At 33.4% G+C, this 17,871-nt stretch overlaps 1 protein-coding gene across 1 annotated transcript in view; it reads right to left on the reverse strand.

The window, feature by feature from the left end:
• Window positions 1–17,871, reverse strand: part of CFAP58 (cilia and flagella associated protein 58) — a 58,650-nt gene that overhangs the window by 31,116 nt on the left and 9,663 nt on the right. The window contains exons 3-11 of the mRNA XM_015812781.1: window positions 17,018–17,166; window positions 15,983–16,139; window positions 14,870–15,064; window positions 12,617–12,754; window positions 10,620–10,779; window positions 9,385–9,467; window positions 8,035–8,226; window positions 3,588–3,749; window positions 1,492–1,638 (exon numbers count right to left, since the gene is read on the reverse strand). Coding sequence (XP_015668267.1) covers window positions 1,492–1,638; window positions 3,588–3,749; window positions 8,035–8,226; window positions 9,385–9,467; window positions 10,620–10,779; window positions 12,617–12,754; window positions 14,870–15,064; window positions 15,983–16,139; window positions 17,018–17,166 — 1,383 coding nt within the window. The remainder of the gene's footprint in view (window positions 1–1,491; window positions 1,639–3,587; window positions 3,750–8,034; window positions 8,227–9,384; window positions 9,468–10,619; window positions 10,780–12,616; window positions 12,755–14,869; window positions 15,065–15,982; window positions 16,140–17,017; window positions 17,167–17,871) is intronic.

Raw genomic sequence — 17,871 nt, forward strand, 5'->3', positions numbered from 1 at the left:
GAAGTGGTGAATGCTCCAACACTGGAAGTTTTTAAGAAGAGACTGGACAGCCGTTTGTCTGAAATGGTGTAGGGTTCCTGCCTGGGCAGGGGGTTGGACTCGATGACCTCCAAGGTCCCTTCCAACTTTATTATTATTATTATTATTATTATTATTATTATTATTATTATTATTATTATTATTATTATTATTATTATATCTATAGATCTATATATCTCACCAATCAAAATCTCTCAAGCAATTCCCATTAAAAAAATAGAATAGTCAATGGAAGAATTGAAACTCTAATCTGTTATATCTGTAGGCATGGGCATCTGTGGGAAGACATCCAGATGACAATCTCAACCATATATCAAACCTATACTTCTTGTTTATATCTATCAATGCACATAATAAAGGGACGCATACTACTATCTATCTTGACCACACTGACCAAAACCTAAGGAATGCCTTTGTCTGCCACCAAAAAGTGATGAGATGGCAGTGTTAGAAAAATTTCCTTTTCAGATTCTGCTGCCAGTTAAATTAACCAATATCTAGATTAGCTGGACCAATAACTCAAGCAAAAAAAGGTAGCCATATTCAACTAAAAATATTGTTTGCAAACATATTTGTCTATACTGTTCTTTGATATGTTACATTAGTTCACCCCCTAGCATACCAGTTTCATTTAGAGAATGTTGTAATAATGGCAATTTTAAAGAGAGAGGTAGAAAACCTTCAAATATGAAGATGCATTCATGGAAGGTACATTTCATATATTTGCTTATTGATTAGGGATCACTATTAAGGTACCATTAATGTTCATCTGAGATCACCATTATCTTGGAATTGTAATAACAATTTCCCCGCCTCATTTATAGGGAGCTAATTAAGTTGCTGTTTAGGAAATAAGGTATCAATTGGCTCACCTACTATAATAGCTTTATGTTCATGCTCTCTTTCATTCTCTTCTTTGAACATAACTGCAATATATTGTTTCACCAATCTTGTAAGCAGCCATATTTCTTGATGGGGAATTCCCCTAACTCTCTGGTAAATTTAGGACCTGGGATTACATTAGCAAGAATGGGGCTATATCATGCTTCAATCAGCCATATGAATTTATATTACAGAGGGCCAGATTTTTCACCCAAAATTTGTATCTAGCAATAAAGATCAGAAATGGAAAACCTGAAAAGCCCTTACTAAGAAGGCAGTGTAATAAAAAAAAAAGTTCAGAAAGAAAAAAAATAACAAATCATTATGGTCCTTTCCATTTCCTAATCTCCATTCATTTATATTTGTCCCCCTCTCATAATTCTTATAATATGAATGCAACTTTAGCCCTCCAAAAGGAGGTGATTCTAAGACACATGATGACATACTGTGTGCAGGTACAGAGTAGGGCAGGTGATCCAAGAAACATACTTTCAAGGAGGCCACAACACCTAAACTGATCCTTTATTTCTAGGGACCTGGGGTGTATTTTTTCTGTTGAAAGTACCTTACCTTTAAGGCTTCTTTTTCTTTTTCTATCCGCTGGTGGTCCAGATGCACTTTCACAAGGGCTGCCTCTTTGACAGAAATCTCTTCTTTCAGCTGATCAACCTGGTGTGTCATAATCTTTAACTTCTTTCTCATTTCATTGATTTCATCCTAATTACAGAAAACCAGTGCTCATTACTGGTAATATTTGTATAAATACAGGTGGAGCTGAATGTACAATTTTCTAATACAAGCCACATCTCTGCCTATTTACGAAGTTAAGTCAATGAAAAAAGAGGATGAACAAATTTTATAAAAGCAACTTGTGTGTTAGTTTGTATAGTACCTGATGAAAACTTAAGTATTATCTATCTTTTTTCCTCCAGTAAGTATAGACTGCAGCTTGAAATTTTTTCTTTCCCATAACCTTTGGAAAAAAATGTTTAAAAAGTGGCTTGCTGAAACAAATTAATACTAGGGCTTTCATTTACACTTGCTATTATTTACAAAGAAACCTCTCTTTAAAATGAATTTAGAGCAACAAGTCAACTGTTCAGCCTTATAAAATGAGATTAGTATTACTCAAAAGGCATTTTAAGTAAAATGAAACATTTTTAAAATAACTATTACATAAGAATGACAAATGATAACCAATCTTCTGAAATGCTGTATGTATTTTACAATGAGTAGACTCTTAACTCTATCATCTATAAAACGCTGTATCTGTGAAATTCATACAGTACCCAAGGCTTTAATTTAAAGAAAATATGGCAGATGCAAGTTCCCGCAATAGCAATCGGGAAGTATGGCATGAGGGTATCAAGGTCAAAGGCAAACAGCTTCGACACCAGACCAATTCATTACCACAAGAAAGTATAGGTAAGCACCACTCCTCCTGTCCCCAGTGGATGCTGACAACCCATTACTTTGCACAAGTAGGAGAGATATAAAAACTGAAGCAAAAAAAATTGCTTCTAATTTAAATAGGGCTTCTATGTTATATTTGGCAGTTGCTGACTTTCTTTCTAAATTATTTTCTTACTCCTTGCAATATCTGCATAAAAATAGCTGCCTCCAGAGCTACTTTTTTTGCTTTATAATGATGAAGATGATTTTCAGCTGGCTGAATTGCCTAAGATTTAATCTTTATTTTTCTATGATGTCTAATTTGGTTCAGAAACTTAAAGACACCATCTATCATTTTCAGAGCATCGCATTCAGCAAAAATAGATAATGGTAGGTAAGACCAGCAGTTTCATCTTTTCAGGAAGGCCCTCATTCCTTACTGAATAAGAAAATAACTCACCAAGTAATATAGGAAAATGAGAAATGGATGTAGTTTTACTTTTGAATAGAATGATAAGAAATTTTCCAGCACCAATTAAGACAGTCAATTTTTAATGAAATAAATGTAAGGCTTTTGAAGACAAATTCCCTTAAATTCTTGGTTGTTTTGGGACTGAATTAGAAAACCTGTTTCTTTGTGAAGACAAATCTCTCAGAGAAATCAGATATGTAATATCTAAAAATATTACATATAATAAAATTAGAAAACTCTTTTTATGTAAAGACAGTTTTTAAAAAATTGGATAGCATGATAATATGCATTAGTCATCACTAATACCTATTGAACAATTCTGATGTAAACTGGAGACATTGCAGCCTTGGGTCAATATTCAAAATACTCCATAAAAGAACAGCTGCATAAAATTAATGTCAGGTATTTGACAGAATATAGTTTCTAAAAAATAAATCAGCTAATGCTCACCTATGCCAAATATTTGGCAAACAGTCCTCTCATTTGCTGCTATAAATCTCCAGATCACTTTTGGAAGACTACTGTAATAGTAACACTACTGTACCCCTAGAACTACACGTAATCTGTCTCAATGTGGATCTCAGTGTCCTTTTGTCTTTAAATACATATGCAAAAGGTTATTCTCTCATAGCATCTAGACAAAAACTTATTTTCATAAATACCACTGGGATACTTAGTATGTTTAGTATAATTAAGAAAAACAAAAATGTGAAAAATATCACATTAGCACTGAACTTCCTTCAAGAATATTATTTCAAACCAAAATTAAAAGAAAGAAGCCAACAAAAATGCTTTTTGGTACCTGAGCTTCAATTAAATTTTTACTGTAGAGGTTTCTGTCTGATCTCACAGCTTCATAGAGATTTTGTTGCTGTTTTAATTTTGTTTCAGACTCTGCTATCTTCTTTTTGTAGTCAAAAATCTGCATTTCCCGTAGCTTGATATCTTCCATGTGATGAAGGACCTGTTACAGAATTCAGAAATCATAAAATTAACACCATATAGAATATGCTATGGACAGATAAAAGTTGATTTTTATAAGGGCTTCCCATCATGTTATCAATACAGCAACAATATCAGGTAGCTTGGACTGTGAATGAGTGGCCCATTCCCAGTGTCAACATTTCAAATTCAGTATCTTAACAGCTTTGTGTCCAATAAGGAAGATATGGCTTGAGGATGAATTCTTTTAAAGGGGGAGACAAATACAATGGATGCTTGCCTTATCATTTTCCAACTTAAAAATCATTCTTTCTAAAAGGTATTTTTGAGTATGAAATATGGTTGCACCCTTTTTTTTATTTGTAGCAAAAACAGTTGGAATGTCTTGAGTTGTCCTCTTTGCCATTATGTGAGAAAGAACACACACGCACATAACAGCTTCCTAGAAATGAAAAACTATGACCACAACAATTCTATTTATGTTTGAATTAAATAGGGACAAATTTAAATTATTTGCTGAATAATTACAAACATAACTGATAGCAAAATATCAATAAAGTACATTAATATCTTTTCCTTTTTTCTTTGAAAAAAAGTGTGGGATAGTTGTTATTTCCATTGATTCTTTTATCCAATGAATATTCCATCCATAGAGCCATGGAATTTTAAAATCTTCCATACATGATGTATTAACATCTAAATGCTCATTAGAATATCCAGTTTTGCAATATCTGATTCACTTAAATTCTATTATATTTATTAATCAATAAACATTTGCACATCTTACTGTAAAGCTAAAATAACCAATTCTTCCTATACACATAACTATCCGTATTTTCAAATTTTCCCTGTATTTTATTTTGTTATTGATGTTGTTGCTGCTGTTGGTTTTTTTTTAAGGAAAATAAGCATCTTCATTTCATGGAGAAAATACAGTGACACATACAGTAAGCTGATTTCTTGCTTTAAGGGATTGTTATATTACAAAGCTGGAAAATCTCTGGCCAACATTTTTGTATGAACAAAGAAATACAGAATTTTAATCTAATGTCTCAAGAGTTGCTTTCTGACTTCATGAAAACTTGTATTTCCCTTCCAATATCCAACTCTTCTTTTTTTTGGATCCAACAGCAGCTATCTTCACTGCATGTGAGATATTGGATAGGTTGGAAGAAATCTTCTCACTTTGCTTTAGTAGAGTGATTTCTCCTTCACGGTAAGGTTTTGCTACAAGTCATATCTGCAGTGGGATAATATTTTTTCCATAACATTCATAGAACTGTTTCAAAACAAAGGAAGATATAATCAAATAGCTTTTCCTGCAAAAATAGCCCCTTTCACTGCAAGCTACAATTAAACCGAGAAGTCTCTTATTAACCAATATTTCCTAAATTGTCACAATAAAGACACTATTGTTATCAAGCAAACAAATTGCTTTGGTTGGTAAACTTAATTTCCAACAGGCAAGTATGGTTAACTAGGTGTTTAAGCAAGAACTAAAGGGGCTGCATATTTGAGCAAAAACTCATTAATATCTCAATTATTTTGAACCAATATATAATTATATAAGTATAGCATCTGCCATGAGTTACTACTTTTCAAATGCATTTGCCATGGCCCAAACTCAATTTGTTTCTATTCTAGAATTAAATTTATACTATCTAAATGTGTGTTAATAACTGATCAATATATAGTGTGTTAATATATTGTACTAAGCACTTTTGAGGTAATACTTGTTATTCACATCTGAACAGTTTGTCATATGGTCCCATCTAGATAATAAGGAACTATATCTTCTTTTCCATACATTATAATAGTTATATATTAAATAGCCTTTATTTTGGGGACTAATCTGCAGTGGACAGACTCTCATTTTGGTTAAAAATAGCTATCATCATATTACGAACCCATTGTGTGTGAAAAAGAAAAAATAAGCATAGTCAGAGTTATTTCTTTCATAATAACTCTTGGTAATCATTTTGCACATTATATAATATTCACAAATCACAGTATTAAAATAATCCCCCCTCAAAGGAAATTTAAATGATTAGTTTCTGAAGTCAGCAGGAAAAGATTACTTCTTTTTGGCTACCTCAAAAGGAAGTATATATTTAAGTGGTCACTGTATCTCTCAAATAATCTCTTATTAGCAAAATTACATTCATTCTGTATATAAGTAGTTTGAACAAGTTATTATCCACTGTAGTGTTTCTCTTAAGTCTACCTGATCTACATTAGTTTCACTGCTAACTTCTAGGGAATCCTATATTTCAAACTATACTTGACAGTAATTAGTGTGCTGATGGGAAAAGTACCAAAAAAGGAAACAAAGTGAAACAAATGCAACAGTTCGTTGTTGTATTCATTGGACATTCTCTGGTTCAGAAAGTCTTTGATATTATGTTTAATCTCTTTTTCAGGCTGAATCTATTCAAGAATCCTTCAATACTAAGTCTGCTAATTTAAACATGTAGAACTTTATGCCTAATGCAAATGTGACTTGAGAAACATAAAATCAAATGATAGATTACTGGTTCTTTCCAGCAAAAATAGTTCAGTCAAAACATCCATTGATATACTTGCTTTAAATCGCATATCTTTGGGTCGCACAATACATATATTTGGAGAGTGATTGCCTGGACTATTGTTATGATTGTGAGCTTAGTATCACTATATTTTGAACAGAACACACATATAGATTTTCTTAAATCCAAAACTGACCAACCAATGAAATCATAAGCCACCTTTCTACTCTTCTCTTATCCTGCCATCTGGCAACTCTTCCCCTTCCTGCAAAATCCATTCTCTCTACCTATCAGAGAGTTAATTCTAAAGGAAGCTATTCAGCTAAGCAATGAGAAGGAGATAGAATATCAGCACCTAACTATTCTTCCCCATAAAGAAAAAATATTTTCAGCTTCCTTTTCCTACCCACTCTATTATTCATCAATTTATCTTCTGTAATACAACAAGCCCTTATGGAGCTGGCCTTAATTATATGCAGTGTAATCGGTAACCTTCCATACTTGGTTAGCAGAGAAAAGGAGGGTGGAGGATGAAGCATAATCGGCTGAGTGAGTGATTGCACAGCTTTTGAAACAGGCTGGGTGTCTTGCAGCTGATATTTGAAAGGGCATGGCTAGCCTTTTAGTGAATTAATTTCATGGTGGCTGGAAATGAAATGGCAAAAGCTATAAAGAAAGGGTTTAGGAGTTATAAAGAAAGAATTGGAGGGTCATGTTTTCTACAAGGAGAGCCAAACTTACTCTTACAACTTATTTGTCCTAACAGCATAGAGGAGCACTATCCAGAAACGAAGAAATGTTTAGAATATCACTATTTTTGAATGGTACTAGGGTACTTTTCTGTGGAGGAATTGTACTTTTAGTGACATAAAAAGGCGATAAAACAGTTTCATAACGAGCTACAAAATCTTCTTGGCATTAATAGGACTAACCAAGTTTTTATTAATATGCATTTCAGTGGCACTGTAATTCATTCATGCAGAAAGTTACTTTACCCTGTTAAATAATTGTGTGTGAAGGAGAATAGACTTCACAATACTTACCAGCTACTCTGGGACCTCACATTTTTAATTTTCTATTCCTACATGTCTGCTAATTAACAAAATTCCATGCAGCCTTCTCAGAATACCTGTTCCTTAGAAATACTCAAATATTCAGAATTTTCTACTCTTCCAATAGTTTTCACCTTAAGTCACAAGCAGATTCCAATTTTCTTTTTAAAAAGAGACTAGACAGTCACTTTCTGAAATGGCATAGGTTCTCCTGCTTGAGCAGGGAGCTGGACTAGAAGACCTCCAAGATCCCTTCCAACTCTATTCTATTCTATTCTATTCTATTCTATTCTATTCTATTCTATTCTATTCTATTCTATTTTTTATTAATTTTAATACTCCCATTCTAAAATTAATGTTCTGATGATGTAATTGAATAATATTAATGTAATTCCTAGAGATCTTGACTGTATTATCTTACAAATCTCTAAGTGTATGAAATTCTATAAAGACAATTGAGAGCCTTCCCAAACTTGCATCCTCTGGAATTACAATTTCAGAATCTCCACCAAGCACAGCCCTGTGGTTTCAATATACTTGGAGGCATCAAGTTAGGAAAGGCTACTTCATCTATGGTTTCCCCACCTCCCTTTTTTCAGATTTCTATCTTCAAATATCAAAATAAGTTACTTGAACCACACAGAATTTTATTGAAATAAAATCCACATTAAATTCCAAATTAAAATTGAATCACAGAATTAAGTGTATCTTTCAAAAAGCTTTCTCCTACCTTTTGTGTGAGATCACTAGCTTCATTAATATAACGATCTCTCTCTTTCTCCAGCTGAAATATAATCTTCCTCTGTTTCTGAGCTTCATCTTTATAATTCTGAATTTCTTCTTCTAGGTTTTTCTTGGATTGTTCATGGAGCTTAACAAGGTTCATCTGTTTTTGAGTGACGCTAGCAGCCTTCAGTAAGTTCTGAAAAGAAAATGCAAAAATCCATGCAGCAAAGCTTAATAATGCCAGACACTCGGAATCAAACTATGCATTGTATAGTTTCTAGACCAATGCATTTAATTGCTATAGCAAATTGGCTCTCATACCGGAGATCTATTCTTACAAAACACATGTATCTCTGAAACAGCCTGAATATACTGTAGATTTAGTAAACATGTGGTAAATGTGTAGAAATTTTAAAACTATAAAAAAGTGCAAGGAGATAACCAAATAAGTCAGAAAAAAAAAATCATTCCATGTGGAATCCTTTGTGTTCTTTGATCTTGCTTGCAGATGCTTCAATATCCAACTAAATAATATAATCAGTTATCTAGGTAACATCTAGGTAACATCAGTTAACTAGGTAAAATTACCCAATGTATCCACAGTGGAACCATGAGCTACAGATATTCCTTTCTATTGGAAACAGAATATAATTTATCCTTGTCAGAAAACAAAGGTTGTGGCATGAAGGAGAGTATCTTTAGATGAGAGATAAAAATCATATCTAGATAGATGGACCTTCACTGCTAAGGGAGGGGGAGATTTCTTCTGCTAATGATAAAAAGATAAATTAACCAATGTAAAGAGGAATGGAAGTATAAGAAGAAAACGGGAGGAAAGAGTGAAGTGGAACGGATATCTTGTCTTGGATCAAGGCCAGAAAAAAATGAAAGTACCGGTAAGCAGTTTGCACTAAGAAAGATGTTATTTACTTGTTCCTGCCAACTTGAGCAGGTAAAAGGAGTAACCCAACCAAAATATCATCTTCTGCTACATTAAAATATATTATCCCTTAATTATAAAACCATTCCTAGGCTTCCTGGTATCTTTCACAATGTTATCATTTTAAACTACTATCATGGTGATTTTTAGTCCTGTATCAATTCCTCAAGTACACTTCAGCAAATAAACATCAGTTCCCTGTGAAATAGACACTATGATTTCCATATCTACTGTATATGAAATGCTTTCAAAATCATAGCAATTTATGCAACATATGCAGCTTTATTCTGTGTATGTATATATGAGAGCTTAATATTCATTTGACAGCATAACAGCTAAAAATCAGATAAAGAAACTAAAGATCAGATAAAGACTTAGGTGAACTGCAGAATCAGACATATGTACCGTACTTACCTTGTTCAGTATGTCCCTTTCTCTCACAAGTTCATCTATAGCCTTCTTATCAACTTCTGCTTGCTTTTTTGCAGCTTCCAGTTCTAAAGTACAAGAAAAAAAAATATTTCTGTACTTAAATTGTATGGAGAAATGAAACCTAATTGAACTGTTGCATTTTTTACAAAAAAACATACTTGTTTCAATGTTCACTACCCCTCTCCCCCTTTTACAAACATAACAAAATGTTGCACTGTAGAGTGCCCTTGTTCAAGGCTGGGATGTCTTGCATTCTTCCAAGATATTTCTTTCAACTCATCATTCACCACTAGTTTTTCACTTCCTTTTTTTTTCAGTAAGTGATCATTTCTTTCCCACAAGGAATCTTCAGTCCAAAGAGTTGGGATGCCCACCAAGAATACTGGTCACCAGGGCCCTATCTTGTAAAAATGGGGAATTGACACTACTTTATATGTTGGGTGTGCCTTCAGACAACAAGTCTAGAGCCATGTATGGTCATGGCAGCTAACACCTTGAATCGCATTCAGAAGCCAATTAGTAATGCAACAGTGTCATGTGAGTTTATCAAAACATGCCCATCCTTGCCCAGACTATCATAGTCTATGCTGGCTGTGGTTTCCAGGTGTTTTTTTTTAAAAAAAACAACCTCATGTAGAGTTCATAACAATAGCTCAAATAGGGAATAAGGGCTTGAGTGACTGTGAGGAGGGCTTTCCAATTTAACTGTCGGTAATATATATATATATATAATGGGGCAAAGGGCTTCCTAGCCACAGATGCAAGCTGCCTCACATAGAAGCTGTGAGTTTAGAACTCCGAAATTACACACCACCTCTGAGCAGGGCACTATAACTTCCCTAGAGTTATCAAGCCCACAAAGCCACTTCAGGTTGGGCAAATTCAGTCAAAGCCTGTTATCCTTCCACCCAGAACCTATTTCTTTCTTTCTGGGGATGACTTCACATGAACACGTTCAATGGGTCTGCAGGCAAGAGAAATAAACCATAATTACATTGTGTTATTTTTTTAAAAAAAATTGCCAATGGAGGTTTCCTTTAAAAAGTGACAGCGTACAAAGAGTGATTTGAAGCAAGTAAACATTAAGAAGCTGGAGGGAAGGATTGATTTTGTCTGAATGCAGTAATCCAGATCAGATCATCATATGTTTACATGTTAGTAAGTAAAAAAGAGAAACTGGAGCAGAACCACACAAAAATTAGATCATTGCTTCTTACCCTTTTCCAGTCCAGTTATCTGATTTTTAAGGGTGTCTCTTTCAAATTCTGCCTGTGTTTTGTTCTCTTCTACAACACGCAATTTTCGCTGCATTACTTCTCTCATTTTGGTTAGCTTTCCAATCTCCTGACGCATCTGAGACACTTCATCTTCTCTTGTCTAGGAAAGACAAGTTAATAAAAATAGAGAGATAACAATTAATATAAATTTTATCAGATCCATTTGCTACTCTGTAGAATTGGGAAAATGAAAAAAATGATAATATTAAATCACAATATTATAATAAGCTTCCAAAAATATCTAAGGCATAACTTGCATCCCTCAAACTTTCTTTTCACAGTTTTTTTTTTCTTATTTAATTAAAGAAACAAAATCTCTGAACTCACTGATCTCATGACACAGGAAACATTTGTCACTACATCCATCAATACTTATCTAAGGGCAACTGAAAAGAACTGCTAGACATTATTTTTTCTGTTTAGCTTTCTCTGGCATTTTTTTTTCTGCTAAGTTAAATAACTACAGTAAAAGAAAGGCCTGGGAGAAATCACGAAATATCTACCTTGCAACATATCTCATTTAACCTAGGACCTACTTCTGAAGCAGGCGTTCATAAGATCATACTGCCAATCATTAAAAATTGAAACAACATGTTTTTTTGTATGCAGGAGTTTATACTATGCCAAATTACGGTAAATATCTACATTTTCCCCATCCTATTGGCCCCTAAACACATTATCAGTAGGGATATTCCTGCATTTAAATCTAAAGCTGAATAGGTCTATATACACTCACGTTTGACTTTCAGCACCTCCTTAAAATGTGTTTCAATTAGGAAATGAGACAAGATGCTTTGGTCAGGCCTGGGCATGCTGTCGGTACCTTAACTTAAACACATTTTCCTGGATTGAATAGTGAGTACCCTAGACTATGAAATACAAATACAGTGCATTCTTGATAAATCAGAAAGTGGGCTGAAAATAACAGAATCAAATTTAACAAAGGCAAAAGTCTTTGCTTACAGAAGAGAAAACGAATGTACAGACAAGCATGATGAATACTAACTTGAAAACAGTACTTGTTATAAAATGTTTAGAATGCTAGTTGATCACAAATTGAGTGTACTTCCTCATGGCTGTGTCAATGTTCCCTCCATCGCCGAGTCAACAGAAAGTATGTCGTAATACTTTGTATTGCCTCCATAGCTAATTTTTGCTATATCTCAGCAATGAAACTGAAGAGTAGTACTGTCTTTATAGATTTATTATGGGATAGTTTTCATGGATTTCCTAGCTTCCCTTTCCTTTTCACCAAGCACATCTACCAGCAGGAAAACAACCATGAATTATAATATATAATGAAGCAAAATTGGGGGTTTCCAGAGTCTTTCTTCAATTTAATCCCTTCCCACTGTACACTCACCAACCAATCCACCAAAAGAGGTTATTTTGTTTTTTTGTTTTCCCCCCTAAATATATACAAACAAATGACATCAGCTGGAAAGGAGCTGGTACGCAGATGTTTCTGGCTAGATTAGATAAAATAGTACTGTTGAATGGTAGTATTATGAGTTTCCCTTTGGAAAAAGATTGCCCGATGTTTTCAGACATGAACATTTCGGATTCCAAAAAAATTAGTACCAAATAAAAACAAGAAAAGGGTTAGAGAACAACATGGAATAGAAAAGAGACAGTAATTTAAAGACCAAGTTACAGAAAATAGTATGCATTGTTATGCAAACAATTCTTATACATACTTCAGGGTCAAAGTACACATATTAATTTTGTGAATTCATATTTCTGTTGTGTAAACAGCAACTTACATGGGAGAGAAAGAAGAAATACTTTTCCTCACACTTGTTTTTCTAAACCTATTCTTTGAATTTCAACAAAAATCAAAGATCAAATATTGAAATGTATTAATTGCAAATACTAATAATCTATTATGGATTATAATTTCAGAATTGGCATTATTCTGGATAATGTCCTGAACTTACTCTCAGTTCAGTAGTTTTCTGCTGATTCTCCTGCATTAGTTGTTCAATGGCTAAACTGTGTTGCTCATTCTCTAGCTGAAGCTTGGTGTTTCTTGCTGTAGATTGTTCCAGTTCTTTTGTGGCTCTTTCATTCAGAATCTGCAAGTTTATGGCATAAAGAAGTTAATTTCTTTGTAATCAGATTTTGCAGTAAACTCAGTTTGCTTCTGGTTATTACATGCCACTTATCACCATAACAGTAATCTAATAGATGAGATATGTGATAATTGCTTGACAGCTGTAGCAGGGATGGAGCTTCTAACAAGTAACACTGTGGGTATAATTCTTTTTCTAGAATTAGTTGGAGGATAAATATTGTAATGACAGTTTTCCATCTGGGAGACAAAGTGTACATTTTCTGTAATTATTATAAATGAACAGGATAGCCAAATGGTTTTAATCAGCAGTATTTAAAAGGAGCTATGAATTTTAGCTAATCTTATATTAATCAAAAAGGTCTTTTGCTCAGTAATAGAGGACCTTCTTTATCATTGCAAATAGATCCAGGTACAATTGCATCAGACCCAATTAGGACACAGGTAATCTAAAATTTTAACTCATGATAATGGCCACAAATGTTTAAAAAAGACATTATCATTAGCGATAGGGCCATGGTACATTACTAGTCAGAATGGCTTAACACCACCTGTTGGATCAAATCTGGTTCCTGAAAGGGGGAAAAAACATTTTCATACAGTCACTGCCCTTATATTTTATTGTGGGATTTTTAGAGGGAATTTGTTAAGCAATAGGGAAAAACAGGATGCTAGAGTTAAATGGGCATTGACTCAGCAATTTTTGTGTTTTATGGTACTCACATACCTAGTTTTTCCTCCCAACTTTAATCCAACTTTACTAAAAATAGCAATTTTTTACCCTGAAACTTTATTGATTATGAATATAATTGGATATGCATATTCTCTAGGCTTGCACATCAACAAAGTATAATATTAAAATACAAAATGACAGTAAATCGTTAGAAAGTGTAACATGCAATTTTCCATTCTGCTAGACAAATATGAAAATTCCTAATTCGAATAATTAGTTTTTTTAAAAAAAACAGTCCAGCCTGTTTAAAACAAATATAACCTATTTTGTGAAATAAAAAAGATACATTCACCTTGCATCTGGTATTGGGTGTTTTGTTTTGTTTTTTGCTTTGCATATCTTTAATTAAGAACTTATATTTTTGTGAGGAAAGAATTTGGATGATCAAGCATTACTGTTTAAATTGAAAATGACTATGCACAGTACATTTTAGATGCAGAGCAGCATGGTAATGTGGAGAATATATAGGAAGTCCTCAATTTCATGACCACAGTTAGGACTGGAATTTCAGTCGCTAAGCAATGCAGTTGTTACAAGAGTCATCAGGTGAACGGACTTTATTTTATGACCATGTTTACCATAGTCATTAAGTGAATCTGGCTTCCCCCATTGATTTTGCTTGTTGGATACCAGCTGGGAACGTTGCAAATTGTAATCACATAACCACAGGATGCTGCAATTGTTGTAAAGTTGCCTAAATCATGATCATGTGACCATAAGGGGGAGTCATAATTTTGAGGACAGTTTATAAGTCACTTTTTTCAGTATCATTGGAACTCCTAACCATCATTAAATGAATGGTTGCGAGTTGAGGAATATCTGTGGCATCATTCAATGCCTGAAAACAACTGTATCAAAACTGACTTACTGATATCACCCAGAATTTTTAAATAGACCCTTGCACTAATTTTATTAGGCACGATATTCTCCAATGAGTCAGATTCCCTTTCTTCAAAATAAACTGCTTGGTTTTAGTGAAATATTTAGTGAATTAATATGTTACAATTACCAAAGTTCTTTTGCTGCTGACTAAAAATGCTCCTATAAGGTTTTTGTAGCATCAGGGGAAATGGCCTGGAAAAAAATCAACAAATTTCAGAAAATATTTTTAAGTCTGGGACAAAAAAACACTAGATGTTAAAAAAAACATCTTGAGATTTGACAATATTTTCTGCTTACAAAAGTAGCAGCATTTCAACTGATTTTTTCACCACTATCGTATCCTAAAGCCACCTTGGGCAAACATACATAGAAATACTAAAATTTCTGGCATGCTTTCCATCCATGATTCAATTATTTTCTGAAGTTAGAAACTCCTATTATGTTTTAAATGTGTTCTTGGTGTAAGAACTTAAAATGTGTGTTAATGAGAATCTTTTAAAATACCTTTTGTTCCTTCAGTTGCTGTTCACATTTCAGGAGCTCCTCCTTACTTTTATTTAAACCCTGCTGCATTGTCTTTATATCAGTCATTTTGGACTCTAATTCATTCTGAAGTTGTTTCAGTTCTCTTTCCATTTTTTCTTTCTTTCGTGTCTCCCGTGAAGCCTCGTTTTGACGCATCTGGATTTCCTGATGGAGCTATAATAGTACCAAATACAAAAAATTCTAAGAGTACTTTCTCCTGTAGTTAGGGAAATACTGATACTGGATTGTTTTCATGCTACATTAACCTGTTAAAAATATCTTAACTAAACTCTTTTTTTAAAAAAAAAAATGTTTGGAATTTTATAATATATTAGACAAATTGTGACCCCCTATGACCCAGATCCTTTCAGAAATATTTCCTTACAAGATTTCTTAATGGCTTCAACAATGACAGAACTTCTAATGTCCTGCCTTCAGTGGAAATGTTGACACACAAACTTCCTTCAGGAAAGGCATACTGTTCTAAAGAACCATGGTGGGGCCAATGAATCCAAATGAATTCATGAAACAACGTGTACTTCTCAACCTTCTCTTTGTTAAATCACGGTTCTTCTTTAAATAGAGTGGTAACAGCAGGATGAAGTAGATTCCCCACTGGAAAAGTATATATATGATAGCTAATACACTGAATAGCTTAGCATTAAACTTCACGAGGAAACTAAAGAATCCATGATAATGACTAAAGAAAAACTGAGACATATGAGAAATATGAGAAAAAATGTGTACATTATGAAAACACAACTCAAATTACCCTATACCTCACCCAGAAAGAGAATGGTAATTAAAAGGAAACAAAACAAATCATTAAAGATAATAGTGGCAGAATGGAAATCTAAAGAATTGCAGCTACTCAAAAAGATTTGAAATGTAATAAAAAAAAAGGTTTCTTAGATTACTGCAAATCTGGCAAAAAAAAAAAAAAAAGGAAGTTCCTTACAGAAAACAAACTTTTGACAGAAATTGGTAGAAAAAAGTAAAGCATTGCCCTGTTCTTGACATCCGCCCACAGAGCTGCCAGAAAAAGAAAGGAAATGAATAGCAATCTAGTTAAAGAAACACAGTTACACAAACCTGAGCAATAGTAGATTCTGCTTCCAGTCTGGTCTTTTCTGCATCTTGCTGTTGATCTGACATATTAGCTACACTGTCACGTAACTTTACAACTTCTGCCAAAAGCTGGTCTCTCTCTTTTGTTACTTCTTCTTTAAATTTTAACAACTCCCGCAAGCTGAAAGAAAACAACTCTCTAATCTGAGCTGAAGTTTCTTAGAAAATAATTATGTAGCAAAATTTGTTGGTATATTACTCCACTTTGATTACCCCTCCCAATTATTAATTAAATTACATATGTGATACAGTTACTAAAAACTTCCACAAGGATTGTGCAAGGAATAACTTTAAATGGTTTCTTCAATGCATTTGAAAATTTTCCTATATCCTCTTTCAGCATTACTATTGAAAACTTGGCCTGTTTATCAAACATGATAATAACTAGATCAGTTTACTTTCTTTCCTTACACAGTATAATGTTGGTCCCTTGTTTTCATGGGGAACTAAGGTCAATGAAGCAAGAGAAGTGATCACTTGAGCAGAAACGGAGGAAATCTCAGAATAAACCTGACTGACCATAAAAAGGAGGCAGTGAAGAATTTATCCACAGTCAGAACAGATTTGTGTTGTTTCTTCTGCACTATATTATGGCAGCAATATCACAAGGTTAGGAAACAAAGATAGTGTGTTGCTGTGAGCAGTTTCATTTTATGTACATAGGAAGTTTACCACAATTGCTTTGATTTGAATTCTACTGTCAGGGCAGGGTATAAGTAATGCACTACTGTACTTTTCTTTATAGAGGAAATTTTTGATTATTATCTATTTAATTATGTCATCCCCTATTTATGGTCTCAAATAGCAGAGTTTACAAACAGGTTTAATTGCAAACCATTATCCATTCTAAGGCTGTGAAATACAAAGTTTTGAATACACAAATCTAAAAACGAGGGCAATATTTACATAATAATATGCATAAATTAATACATATAGCCTCTATAAGAATAAGACATCATGGATAACAATCTTTTCGAATCTGTCATAGACCCAACTTACTTGTGCTCTTGACCCAGTGACAATCCAGATCCTTGTTCTACTAATTTAGTTAAGTTTATAATTTCCTCCTTAAGAGACATGATGGTTTCTTTTGCTTTCTGTTCTTTCTCATATGCTGCATCCACCATTTTCCAAGCCTTTTCAATCTCCTATTGTTAGACAATATATAATTATATACAGTATTTAACTTGAAAATCACAACAATTCTTTAACTTCCACCTTAAATAATTTCATATTTAGATTCCATAATAGTCATAGTAGCAGTAATACTATTCAACATTCCATACTAGGAAATTTTGTAACTTTTTTTATTTTTAATTTACTTATGTCAATCTCTGAGCTTTACCTAAAATTCATTGGAACAGAGCTTTTAGGGATATGTAAACAAATGGTTTGATAGATAGCTAAACATATAAAAACTCTGGGCTACTCTAGGAAAGATTTTAATATACCTCAGCAATTACATATAGGGTTGACTAACAAAGGATGCCAGCAACAAGACAGAAGCAATATACCACTAAATCGCAGAAACCTTGTTTCCTCATGGATTTTTTTTCTTTTTATTCTTTATTCAGTTGTTTTTAGGTCTGTTCAAGAGACAGGTGAAAACAAGGTCATTCTGTATTTATGGCCTTATGCTACATTGCCTGCTATGCCTCACAGCTCTATTTCACAATCTACCTTGAGGGAAAGCAGCTTGAGAATAACATTTAAAAAGAAAAAGAAAAGATACTTCATGGCCAAATAAGAGAATAAAACAGTTTACAAGATCTGTTTTAATGATTCTATGGTGAAATAAAATCTATTTTTTTCTGAGGTTTATTCATTGAACATCCCCAGGAAGTGATAAGATA

This window comes from Protobothrops mucrosquamatus, unplaced genomic scaffold, assembly GCF_001527695.2.
Source record: "Protobothrops mucrosquamatus isolate PMUCROS unplaced genomic scaffold, P.Mucros_1.0 scaffold110, whole genome shotgun sequence".
Taxonomy (NCBI): Eukaryota; Metazoa; Chordata; class Lepidosauria; order Squamata; family Viperidae; genus Protobothrops; species Protobothrops mucrosquamatus.